The sequence below is a fragment of the Mandrillus leucophaeus genome, unplaced genomic scaffold, assembly GCF_000951045.1.
Source record: "Mandrillus leucophaeus isolate KB7577 unplaced genomic scaffold, Mleu.le_1.0 Scaffold149, whole genome shotgun sequence".
NCBI classification, from domain to species: Eukaryota; Metazoa; Chordata; class Mammalia; order Primates; family Cercopithecidae; genus Mandrillus; species Mandrillus leucophaeus.
In genome coordinates, this window is record NW_012101465.1 from 4860443 (window position 1) to 4873150 (window position 12708).

General features: G+C 37.2%; 1 protein-coding gene across 1 annotated transcript in view; it reads right to left on the reverse strand.

Moving 5' to 3' along the window:
• Positions 1 to 9236: 9236 nt before the first annotated feature.
• Positions 9237 to 12708, reverse strand: part of NGLY1 (N-glycanase 1) — a 73070-nt gene continuing 69598 nt past the window's right edge. The window contains exon 11 of the mRNA XM_011974811.1: positions 9237 to 9932. Coding sequence (XP_011830201.1) covers positions 9867 to 9932 — 66 coding nt within the window. The 3' untranslated portion in view covers positions 9237 to 9866. The remainder of the gene's footprint in view (positions 9933 to 12708) is intronic.

The window sequence follows — 12708 nt, forward strand, 5'->3', positions numbered from 1 at the left end:
CTAGGATGTAGAGAAGCAGGACATGAGTAAGTTAGCATTAAACATCTTGTAGAACAACTGGCAATACATTTGAAAATACACATATTCTATCACCCATCAGTTCCATTTCTAGGAATATATCCTAGTTCACACTTATCTACAAGGAGATAAAGCATTAGCTGTGATACTAACAACTGCTTGTAATAAACACTAAGAATATCTTAAATGTCCATCAAGTAGATAAGGGAGAAATAAATTGGGGTACTGTTAAATGATGGAGTCTATGCAGCACTGAAGAGGAGTTATCAAGACCTATATGTATCAACATGGACATAGAAAATGAATAAAAAAGCAAGTTGCAGAACCTTATGTACTATATATACTATTTATATAGTATATATAGTACATATGAATCAACATTGTATATTGTTAATATATGTATATAGCAAAAGATCATAGAATAAACAGAATTACTGATTACAGGTGCCTCTGTGGAAGGTAGGAGAAATGGGACTGAAAGACGGTCCGGCTGGGTGCAGTGGCTCATGTCTGTAATCATAGCACTTTGGGGAGGTTCAAGACCAGCCTGGGCAACGTGGTGAAACCTTATCTCTACAGAAAAATACAAAAATTTGCTGAGCATTGTGGCACGTGCCTGTAGTCCCAGCTACCTGGGGGGCTGAGGCAGGTGGATGACTTGAACCCAGGAGGAGGTTGAGGCTGCAGTGAGCCGAGATTGTGCCACTGCTCTCCAGCCTGGGTGACAAACTGAGACCCTGCCTTAAAAAAAAAAAAAAAAGAAGAAGAAGAAGAGGGTTGATATGGTTAAGCTTTGTTCCCCCACCCAAATCTCATCTTGAATTGTAATCCTCAGGTGTTGAGTGAGAGAACTGGTGGGAGGTGATTGGATCATGGGTGCAGTTTCCCCATGTTGTTCTTGTGATAGTGTGGGAATTCTCACGAGATCTGATGGTTTTATAAATGGTAGTTTCCATTGGGCTTTCTCTTTTTTTTGAGACGGTCTCACTATGTCACCCAGGCTGGAGTGCAGTGGCACCATTTTGACTCACTGTAACCTCTGCCTCCTGGGTTCGAGATTACTGTACTCAGCCTCTGGAGTACAGGCACACACCACCCTGCCCGGCTAATTTTTGTGATTTTAGTAGAGATGGGGTTGACCAGGCTGGTCTCAAACTCCTGGCCTCAGGTGATCCGCCCGCCTCGGCCTCCCAAAGTGCTGGGATTACAGGCGTGAGCCACCACCCCCAGCCTCCCTTGGGCTTTTTACACTCTCCACTGCCGCCACGTAAGGTATGCCTGGTTCCCCTTTCGGCATGATTGTAAGTTTCCTGAGACCTCCCAAGCCATACAGAACTGTGAGTCAATGAAACCTCTTTTCCTTATAAATCACCCAGTCTCAGGTAATATCTTTATAGCAGTGTGAGAACGGACTAATACAAAGTTCCATAGGAGATTTCATCTTTATACGTGCTGTGTTTCGTTTTTCATTAGAAGGTAAAGCAAATAAAACAATGCTAATATATATTACTTGAGTGGACAGTGCACTGGTTTATGTCATATTATTCTTTGTACTTCTTTGAATTTTAGTTATTAAAACTAAAATAAATAATAGCAGGAAATAACTGGGGGAAAAACAAAAATACTAATGACAATTCTTTTAAACTACAAGAGTGTTATGGTGGAGCTAGCCAGCTCTGCAGAGCTAGTTTCACAAAAATGCAGTGGTGATATTTACAAAGCATTCGAGAATTACTCATTGCAAGAATCCAAAGACAACTACAAAGACTGGGAATATTTGCTTCACAGAAAATTGAAAGTTGAGAAAAGGTACAAGTTACAGAAATTAAGACATGCAAATTGGTAAGTCTCCTATATTTTGTATTTGATAAGAGTAATGATTACTACAATCTATGTAGCTTATTGATGGAGTCTAAGTTTCTACCAATTCAAAGACAACCTCCCTAATCAACATGTCAAATCATCTTAAGCATTTGTAATATAAAACAATTATGTTAAACTTGACTAAAATATATACAACACAGTACATTCTTTTAGAGGCAGTCACAAACTCTAACATGTACAGGCAAGTAACTTTCATGAGTAAAGTGATTACAGGTGAAATTGAATGAATCAATGTGTAAATAAATCATTCAACCAATTTAGTCCATCTTGGATTTTATAACTTTGGTAGACAAAGGAATAGAGGAGTATTTCTCTAGGAACACTGGTGTAAGTCTTGGGGTAAATGGTGACTGACGCTAGGCTTCAGCACAGGAGCCAGAGACAGGGATGTGGGGTTTATGGTGAACAGGAAGTACAGGTCCTATGCTGGTCCTGTCTTAAAGGGGGCATGGGTATAGTCAGGCTAAGCCAACTGCTTCCATACAGGAATTATAAACCACAGTGTTGTTACATGATCCAATTTTTCACTATTAGCCAAAAAAATCCAGATTTTATGTTAATCTACTAACTTTTAAATGTTAAAAAACCTGGAGATAAGTCAAAATGTGAATTATCATATATTGAAAGAAATATTACACAGCTGTACAAAGAATGAGGAAACTCTTAAAATACTGAGGTAGCATGATTTCCATGAAATACTAAGTAAAAAAAGGCAAAGTGCAAAACAGTGAGTATAGAATAGTGTCTACAGTGATGGAAAGGAAAAGAAATGCTTTTTGCTTTCATTTTCAAAATGGGAAAGATGGAAGAATAAATCCAAGCTAATAAATGTGGTTACCCATGAGGGTGGGGTGGATGGAAGAAGGAAACACAGAAGAAAACAAAGTTGGAAACAAAACTTCTGCACTTTGATATACAGTTTTGACTTTGGAATTGTGTGTATGCTTTATATAAGAAAGAAATAAAAAAAGAAAATCACCAAAACAAATGAACCTAAGTACTGAGCAGGGAGTGAGGGTCTGAAGGTCTGCATACCTGATGCCCAGGAACTCCATGGTAAAGCTCATGCTTGGCATGCCACGCTCAACACTTACACTGTCCCGCTGTCAGCCTTCCCACCCAAGGGAAGGGTCTGGCAAAAAAATACGTTATCAGTGAGAAAACCCAGGCCAGTTCCCTGTTATTATCAGTTTAGTCCTTAATTATAAATATAGTGGATCAAACATTTAAGGAAAACATAAAAGATAACCAAGGTGAACAATGTGATACAATTCAAGAGAAAATAGAAATATTTCAGTAACAGGAGACTTCTAGAGTAGTTCTAATTAGTAATCTGAAGAGATAGAGAAGATAATACAATCATCAAGTGCAAGCTGATGTGAAGAAACAATCATAAAGAGTTGGATATTGGCTGGGCGCGGTGACTCGAGCCTGCAATCCCAGCACTTTGGGAGGCCGAGGTGGGCGGATCACGAGGTCAGGAGATTGAGACCATCCTGGCTAATACGGTGAAACCCCGTCTCTACTAAAAATACAAAAATAAGGAAAAAAAAATTAGCCAGGCGAGGTGGCGGGTGCTATAGTCCCAGCTGCTCAGGAAGCTGAGGCAGGAGAATGGTGTGAACCCAGGAGGCGGAGCTTGCAGTGAGCCGAGATAGCGCCACTGCACTCCAGGCTGGGAGACACAGCCAGACTCCGTCTCAAAAAAAGAAAAAAAAAAAAAAAGAGTTAGATATTAAATATGACTATCAAAACAAAGAACCCATCCAATAGAAAAAGGTATGAATTGCTTATATACTCAATTTTACATATTGTAAGCATATTAACATATAATTATATATAATACATATACATAGAAAATTTAAATACAAAACAAAAATGGCCAATGAATATTTAAAAACTGTTTAACCTCACAAGTAAACAGGGAAATATAAGTTAAAACTAGGTACTTTTCACAGTTCAGAATGGCAAAAGTAACATTGCTATTTTGGTAATCTAATGATGTATAAACAAATCACTCAGAAACAATGTCTTAAAAAATCATTTATTCTCTCTCATGGTTTCTGTGCATGCATGAGGAATTCACTAGCGGCTTGGTTGGGCAGTTGTGACTTGGGGTGTCTCATTCCCATTAAGTTAGTTTTTAAAGGCTTGACTGGGGTGGGAGAAACCACTTCCGTGACTGGCAAGTTGGTGCTTGCGATTGGAGGCAGGCCTCGGTTCCGCTCCACGGGATCTTCTGGAGCGTCCTAGTGGCATGGCAGTTAGCTTCTTCTGAGAGACCAGTTCAAGAAAGCCAAGGCTTTTATGTCCTAGCCTCGGAAATACCACATGATTACTCACTATATTCTACTGGACACATGGGCTAGCTCTAATTTAGTATAAAAGGGACAACCCAAAGCGTATGGAAGCTAAGAGGCGGGGATCTCTGGTGGATGGCCAGCACAACTGCAATATTCAGTTTCGGTAAGAATGGAAGGAAATCCGTGTCCTCAACCACTACTGCTGGATGTGTAAATTATCTTTAGAGGGCAATTTGACAGTAGCTAGTCAGATTTAAAATGCACATATCTTTGCAATATATTTTACGTAAAAGAAATATGTACAAAGATGCTCATTGTAGCAGGGATTTTAACAACCAAAAAAAAAAAAAAACAAAAAAGGGTGGGGAATCTAAATATCTGTAAATAATAGAATGGATAAATTATGGAATACTGTGAAGCAGTTAAAAATAAATGTAGCAGATCCATGACTGACCAAGGAATGATTTCTAAGACACATTGTTAAAAAACAACCTGGAAAAGGATATACTTCCATTTACATAAAAAACAAACACATGAACACTGTATGTATATGTTTGTGTGTATACATATATAGACACGAAAATCCACAGGAAACCTTTGGAAGGACACATGGAAAATTTTTGGCAGTTAACTTGCAAAATAATACAGAGCATGGGAAGTGGAGGCAGCACTTTTACTTTATAATATTTTGTTATATCGTTATAAAACAATTTTGTTATTCCCAGAGCAAGTCTTCAGAAAACTAAGGAGAGAGCAAGGTCTCAACTTCTGAGTCTGCTTTCACTGTAGCTTAAGAAATAGGAAAGGGATGTTGGACACATAGCCATTAAAATACTGGCTCCCACTTAATTCTTTAGTTTCATCATCTATAAAATGGTGGTAAGATACAGTATCTACTGTACAATGCCATCATGATCAAATGAGACAATGAAAGTCACTGGCACTTACGAAAAACTCAAAAAGTGGTGACTGTTGTTTTAGGTCTATTCTAAATCTCTTATCAGAAATAAAACAGTGTTTTGGTCAATATGCAGAGTGTAACTGAATATATGCTAAGAGAAATAAAACCAATCATGACCTGTATTGGTTTCTTCTTCTTCTCCCAAAAGTATTTAAGGAAGGCGTGCTACCTGGATCTGCTATTAGTTTATGAAGAGTGTATCTGCTGGTACTATAAAATCAAAATACAATTTATTGTTGTAGAGGAAAAAAAGTCTTTAGAAAAGCTTAACTATGGTTAGAAAAATCAATTTCAATTATAACACCTTCTCAACTTAAACATTTCTATTAAAGTTTCTATATTTCAATATTAATACCTTCTAATTTCAACTGTAATACCTTCTCAACCTGAACATTTCTATTAAAGTATAACAACACCTATTAAAACAGCAACCCACTTACAGGCCTCTGATTCTATAACCTTGCAACTAGATGTAGAAATGAATCTTGCCTACACCACTGATTCACTGAATTGTCAGGACAGGTCATTTACCTTCTCTGGGCTTGAGTTTTCCTCATTGAAAAGTAAGAAATCTGGGTTAAATTATCTCTAACAACACTTTCTATCCCAAAAGTGTTCTATGACAAAGTGTTCTCTGGCCCTCCTTTAATCAGAAGCACTATTTTCCTTGTAAATCGATCAAAGCATCAGATGTACTTCTTGTTCACCATGAGAATGTGGTTTCCAGCAAAGGACTTTCTTAAAACACTGCAATAACAAGCAGTGTCTGTGGAATTCATCATGATGGGATCTGACCTGAAACCAGGGTATAGATTCTTTTTAATATGCAATGGCAGTGGAAAACTTACTAATCATAAGATCCTAAATAAAATGTACCTTAATATTGGTCACTCACTGAGGGGTTTGTCCTATCTGACATTCTTTGCCAAAGTTACTTTTGCCTTACCAGTTTACTGTCACTCAACTTTTCACATTATCAAGAACTGTGTTGTCCCATACCTTCTATCAAGAACTGTGTTGTCCCATACCTTCTGTACCATTTCCAAACTTTTCTGTATAATAAAATATCTATTAACACATATTGGGTAGGTTCTGGGTTGAAAATCTCATGAAATACATTTAAGAAAAGTGTTTTACATTTAGGTCTTTAATCCATCTTGAGTTAATTTTTGTATAAGGTATAAGGAAGGGGACCAGTTTCAGTTTTCTGCATATGGCTAGCCAGTTTTCCCAGGACCATTTATGAAATACAGAATCCTTTCCCCATTGTTTTTGTCAGGTTTGTCGCAATGGTTGTAGATGTGTTATTTTTCTGAGGTCTCTGTTCTGTTCCATTGGTCTATATGTGTTTTAGTACCAGTACTATGCTGTTTTGATTACTCTAGCCTTGTAGTATGGTTTGAAGTCGGGTAACGTGATGCTTCCAGCTTTGTTCTCTTTGCTTAGGTTTGTCATGGCTATATGGGCTCTTTTGTAGTTCCATATGAAATTTAATTTTTTCTAATTCTGTGAAGAATGTTAATGGTAGTTTGATGGGACTAGCATTGAATCTATAAATTACTTTGGGCAGTATGTTCATTTTCATATTAATTCTTCCTATCCATGAGGATGTTAGGTTTTTCCATTTGTTTGTGTCCTCTCTTATTTCCTTGAGCAGTGGTTTGTAGTTCTCCTTGAAGCAATTCTTCACCACCCTTGTTAGCTGTATTCCTAGGTATTTTATTCTCTTTGTAGTAATTACGAATGTGAGTTCATTCATGATCTGGCTCTCTGCTTGTCTTTCGTTGGTGTATAGGAATGCTTGTGATTTTTGCATACTGATTAAACCTAGGCAATACCATTTAGGACACAGGCATGGGCAAAGACTTCATGACGAAAATGCCAAAAGCAATTGCAATAAAAGCAAAAATTGACAAATAAGATCTAATTAAAGAGTTTCTGCACAACAAAAGAAATTACCAACAGAGTGAACAGGCAACCTACAGAATGGGAGAAAATTTTTGCAATCTATCCATCTGACAAAGATCTAATATCCAGAATCTACAAGGAACTTAAACAAATTTACAAGAAGAAAACAAACAACCCCATCAAAAAGTGGGCAAAGGATATGGTCAGACACTTCTCAAAAGAAGACATTTATGCGGCCAATAAACATGAAAAAAGGCTCAACATCACTGATCATTTGAGAAATGCAAATCAAAACCACAATGAGATACCACCTCATGCCAGTCAGAATGGTATTATTAAAAAGTCAAGAAATAACAGATGCTGGTGAGGCTGTGGAGAAACAGGAATGCTTTTACACTGTTGGTGCAATGTAAATTAATTCAACCACTGTGGAAGACGGTGTGGCGATTTCTTAAGGATCTAGAACCAGAAATACCATTTGACCCAGCAATCCCATTATTGGGTATATACCCAAAGGAATATACATCAGTCTACTATTAAGGCACATGCGCATATATGTTTACTGAAGCATTATTTATAATAGCAAACACATGGAACCAGCCCAAATGCCCATCAATGACCCACTGGATAAAGAAAATGTGGTACATATGCACCATGGAATACTATGCAGCCATAGAAAGGAATGAAATCATGTCCTTTGCAGACACATGGATGAAGCTGGAAACCATCATCCTTAGCAAACACAGGAACAGAAAACCAAACACTGCATGTTCTCACTCATAAGTGGGAGTTGAACAGTGAGAACACATGGACACAGGGAAGGGACAACACACACCGGGGCCAATTGGGAGGTGGGGTACAAGGGGAGGGAGAGCATTGGGACAAACAGCTAATGCATGCACGGCTTAAAACCTACATGATGAGTTGATAGGTACAGCAAATCATGATGGCACACATATACCTACGTAACAAACCTATACGTTCTGTACTTGTATCCCAGAACTTAAAGTAAAATGAAAAATATGTACATATATTGAAAAGTATTTTTAAAAAAAAGTGTGCAACTACCTTTTCTCTTCGACAGTTCAACACTGTAACAACATAAACCATCTGAACTCGAATCATTTTTTCTATTTAAAGCCACAGTAAAAGTTAGAATGCATCCATTCAGTTGAGTTCCTACATTCTATTACCATCTTTATAAAACTGCTTGAACAGTTCTAGGTTTTTTCATGCTGGTTAACAGGATCAGCCCATATGATCATGAAAATACTCACTGTGCCAACAGCAGACACCACAAGACAGGTAAGTGTCAAGTCCTTCCGATCTTAAGTACTTGGCCACTATAGGTTAAAATTTCGAGACTGAGAGTTCCAGAAAACTTTCTTATATTCAAGATATATTAATAATTTCAGATGCATAAACTACTTCTCTTGAAATATAACTTTTTAGCAAAAAAAGATTCTCAGCAGAGTTTTACTGCAATTGTAAAGCAAATATAAGCTGGGAGCAATGGCACATGCCTACAGCCCCAGCTACTTGGAAGGCTGAGGTGACAGAATCGCTTAAGCCCAGGAGTTCCAAGCAGCTTAGGCAACACAGCAAGATCTCATCTCTAAAAAGAAAAAAAGAATAAATATAAGACCTTTGTTTCAGGATCTTATTATGTATTTTACAATACATGTCACGTTCTATTGAGTGGCACAGGGTGAGACTCTGAGTATGTCTTTTTCTTGTATAAAGAGTTGAGAACTCACTTTGCAGAACAGCACAAAGGAATCTGGAGGCTTGGGGCTATGTTTTTCACCACTGCTTCTTCCACAGTGCTATCACAATGCTTTGTACATAAATGCTTAATAAATGTTCACTAAACTTAATTTGAGAGGTTATAGAGAACGTACACAAAAACTCTTGATACAATATATAGATACTGTAAAATATAGTTACGTATTTTCAAAATCAAGAATATCTTATTCAATGAGGTAGATAAAAATATAACTCAAAGGTAAGGCATTTTTAAAATGTCCACGTATTATGGAATTTAAAATGTATCCTAATTTATGTTGTCAATGTTAAATGTTTTCATAACTCATATCTATTCAAGTATTTTTCAATGTTTAGAAAAAAGATTTTTGTTAGCCAAAATAAAAACTAAAAAGATGTAAGGCAAAATAATTCATTTTATTTCTTAAATGCCTGCATATTTATAATCATATAAATTTTCATGCATTATATAATGTATGAGATACTGTACTTTCACATTAATTAAAAATTAAAAATATTAGGAGACTAATTCAACCACTTCTGAAGAAATGAATGGCTGATCAGAAAATGTCAAATTACTATCACAAGCCCAAGATTTTATCATAATCATGAATAGCATTTAATCATGAATATCATTATTTAACTTTTAAAACTATACTTACAGTTTTCAGATTAAAATCCCATATTGGGTCAATGAGACTTTACTCCAAATTATAGTCACATATGGAAGAAAGTTTTTAATTCAATATTTTATTATAGTCCACAGTATAAAGATAATTTTCATGAGGGTTACATGGATAGCTAGCAAAAGAAATATGCTAGCACAGGGTGGTAACTGCCAACTAAGCATGCACTGAACCAACAGACTACTTTAGTAAGTCCTTGATTATTGCTAGCTTTTCTATAATGTTCAGGATCTCAAAGGTCACTAAATTTTATAATTATCTCCAAACAATTTTCTTCATGGTCATTTAAGCTTTGTCTAAACAGCTGGGTGTGTTGCCAAGCGACATCACCATCTCCTCTGCTTAATTCTGCTTCCAAAATAACTTCAGTGGCACCAGAAAAATCAGCATAGGAGTGAAGATTGTTATCTGTTAGAGGGGAAAAAAATTAACATTTTGCTTTTGGTAATTTAAAGAGCACAGATCATTTTGAAATGCATTTTATATAGGCTGATGTATAAGTTAAAATAAACCCTTAAAAATAAATACAAATTATTCTTTATGGAAGAAATGCATCCTTTGAAACAAAGAAATGATTTTTTTCCTTGCGTTTGTATTTCACAACAGAAAACATCGGCCTTTCTGTTACAATGGGATCACACCGGTTTTATTTAAATTTTTTTTTTTTTTAACTGAAATAGTATCAATAACTCTTGGGTACAAAAAAGAACTACATCTCAAATAAGTACAAGTGGTCTTCAGAGTGGTAAATATATATTTCATGATTAATTCTCCAGTCAAATGCTTACCGCCTGTCAGTTCTACTCGTGCTGTATCAGATCGCAATTTCCATTCTATTGTTCCAGTTTGAAAAGTTTGACTAGTTGTTCTAATAGAAATGCTATCGATTTTTAGGCCAACCGACCCACACTCAAACTTCCAGGAAATATAAGCAAAAGATGATCCTTCCTTTCGGGCCAAATATACCTATAAGGAGTAGGGATGGGGAGAAAGGAACTGTCAGAAATAATGAAATAATACAGAAAACAAACTTAGTGAAGAATATTACTGTCACAGGGTAGTATGTACAAGTCGTTATTTAAAAACCAACTTTTCCCTGTTGAAAAGGTTTTTAACTGCTAACATTTTTTTTTTTTTTTTGGCAATTTTTCCCATGGCATCTTTGAATGCAGATGTCCCCAATAAGTGCAATTCTAAAGGACTGCATACTAACCAAATTTTGGTAAATCATATTCTTTTATATTAAGACAACTTTTTAAAATGAGTTTTATGATTAATCCTGCTGAAAATGAAGAATCCTTTTAAATGCAACTACTCCTTAATTTTTATTTCTTTTCTAAGTCTGGATTTTCATATATGCTTTCCTAGCGTGATGTGATATGCTGTAGCCTCTAAATCGAGAAAATACCTCAGCCATTGCTAACTAACGGTTTAAAAGGTGATATCCGTGCTCACTTCTCTAAATGGCATGCTCCCTGTTCCTTCATCAATACCCTTTAGCACATTAAATGTATACTATTGAAGGCATCTAAGCCTACTGGCTGCTTCCAGCTCATTCCCTCTCATACTTCTATCTACACTCCTCAAAACATTGCCATGAAAACTGACATCCATAGCCTTGGTCTTTCACAGGTCACTCTATTCAACCATGCTCAAACTCTTAAGACTCTGACTCTTCAGTTGTTCATCCCTTATATGTGAATTCCCACAAAATTCTATGTATTTGTTTGAAATAATTCCTGGAAAGAAACCCCTTCTTCACTAATACTGCACTTACTACTACAGTTTGGACTTTACACTCATCTTGCTGCAATTGACTACTGCTGTGCAATTCCAATTGCTCTGATCATATTTTTATTTTCAAGTGTATTATTTTAGACACAGGGTCTCACTCTGTCACCCAGGCTGGAATGCAGTGGTGCGATCATAACTCACTGCAGCCTCGAACTCCTGGGTTCAAATGACTCTATTGTTTCAGCCTCCAACTACCATGCCTGGCTAATTAAAAAAATTTTTTAGAGGCAGGGTCTCACTTGGACGCCTGCCTCAGTCTCCTGAGTTGCTGAGATTACAGGTGTGAGCTACCGTGCCTGGCTCTGATCAGGTTAATGTTTTAAAATCCCACTCTCTTTATGTCATCTGCCTGGTCTGAAAGGTACAGCAAGTACTTGGTTCTTACATTAAGTCTAATCTATTAGCTTTAAAAATCCTCCACAATTAGGCCGGGCATGGTGGCTCATGCCTGTAATCCCAGGACTTTGGGAGGCTGAGGCGGGCGGATCCACGAGGTCAGGAGATCGAGACCATCCTAACACAGTGAAACCCTGTGTCTACTAAAAATACAAACTATTAGCCGGGCATGGTGGCGGGCGCCTGCAGTCCCAGCTACTCGGGAGGCTGAGGCAGGAGAATGGTGTGAACCTGGGAGGCAGAGCTTGCAGTAAGCCGAGACTGCACCACTGCACTCCAGCCTGGGCGACAGAACAAGACTCCATCTCAAAAAAAAAAAAAAAAGAAAAGAAAAGAAAATACTCCACAATTTCATCCCACCTTGAATTGCCAATGCTCCTTTATATTTTTGTATACTATACTCCTTGATACTGCCCATATTCTGACCTACCTTCATCAAATCATAAGCTCTCTGGGGGGCACAGTTTCTGGATTCATAAAAGCATTTAGGGCCAGGCGCGGTCACTCACACCGGTAATCCTGGCACTTTGGGAGGCTGAGGCAGTCAGATCACTTGAGATAAGGAGTTCAAGACCAGCCTGGCCAACGTGGTGGAACCCCGTCTCTATTAAAAATACAAAAATTAGCCAGGCATGTTGGTGCACCCCTGTAATCCCAGCTACTCGGGAGGCTGATACATGAATACTGCTTGAACTAGGGAGGCAGAGGTTGCAGTGAGTGAGATTGTGCCACTGCACTCCAGCCCGAGTGACAGAGCGAGACTCTGTCTAAAAAAAAAAAAAATAAAAATAAAAACATTTAGTAAATATTAAGTATTAAAGATCTGTATGCAAATATATATATATATATGTATATATATTCATGTTAGACTTGATCTTTTTAGGAACATCTAACTCATACTCTAGCTCAGGGGAAAATAGTTGAAAGTACCATATAAAACACATCTGGCATGGAATATCCTATTACATGTACTATTCTGTATTCTGGTCTTTAC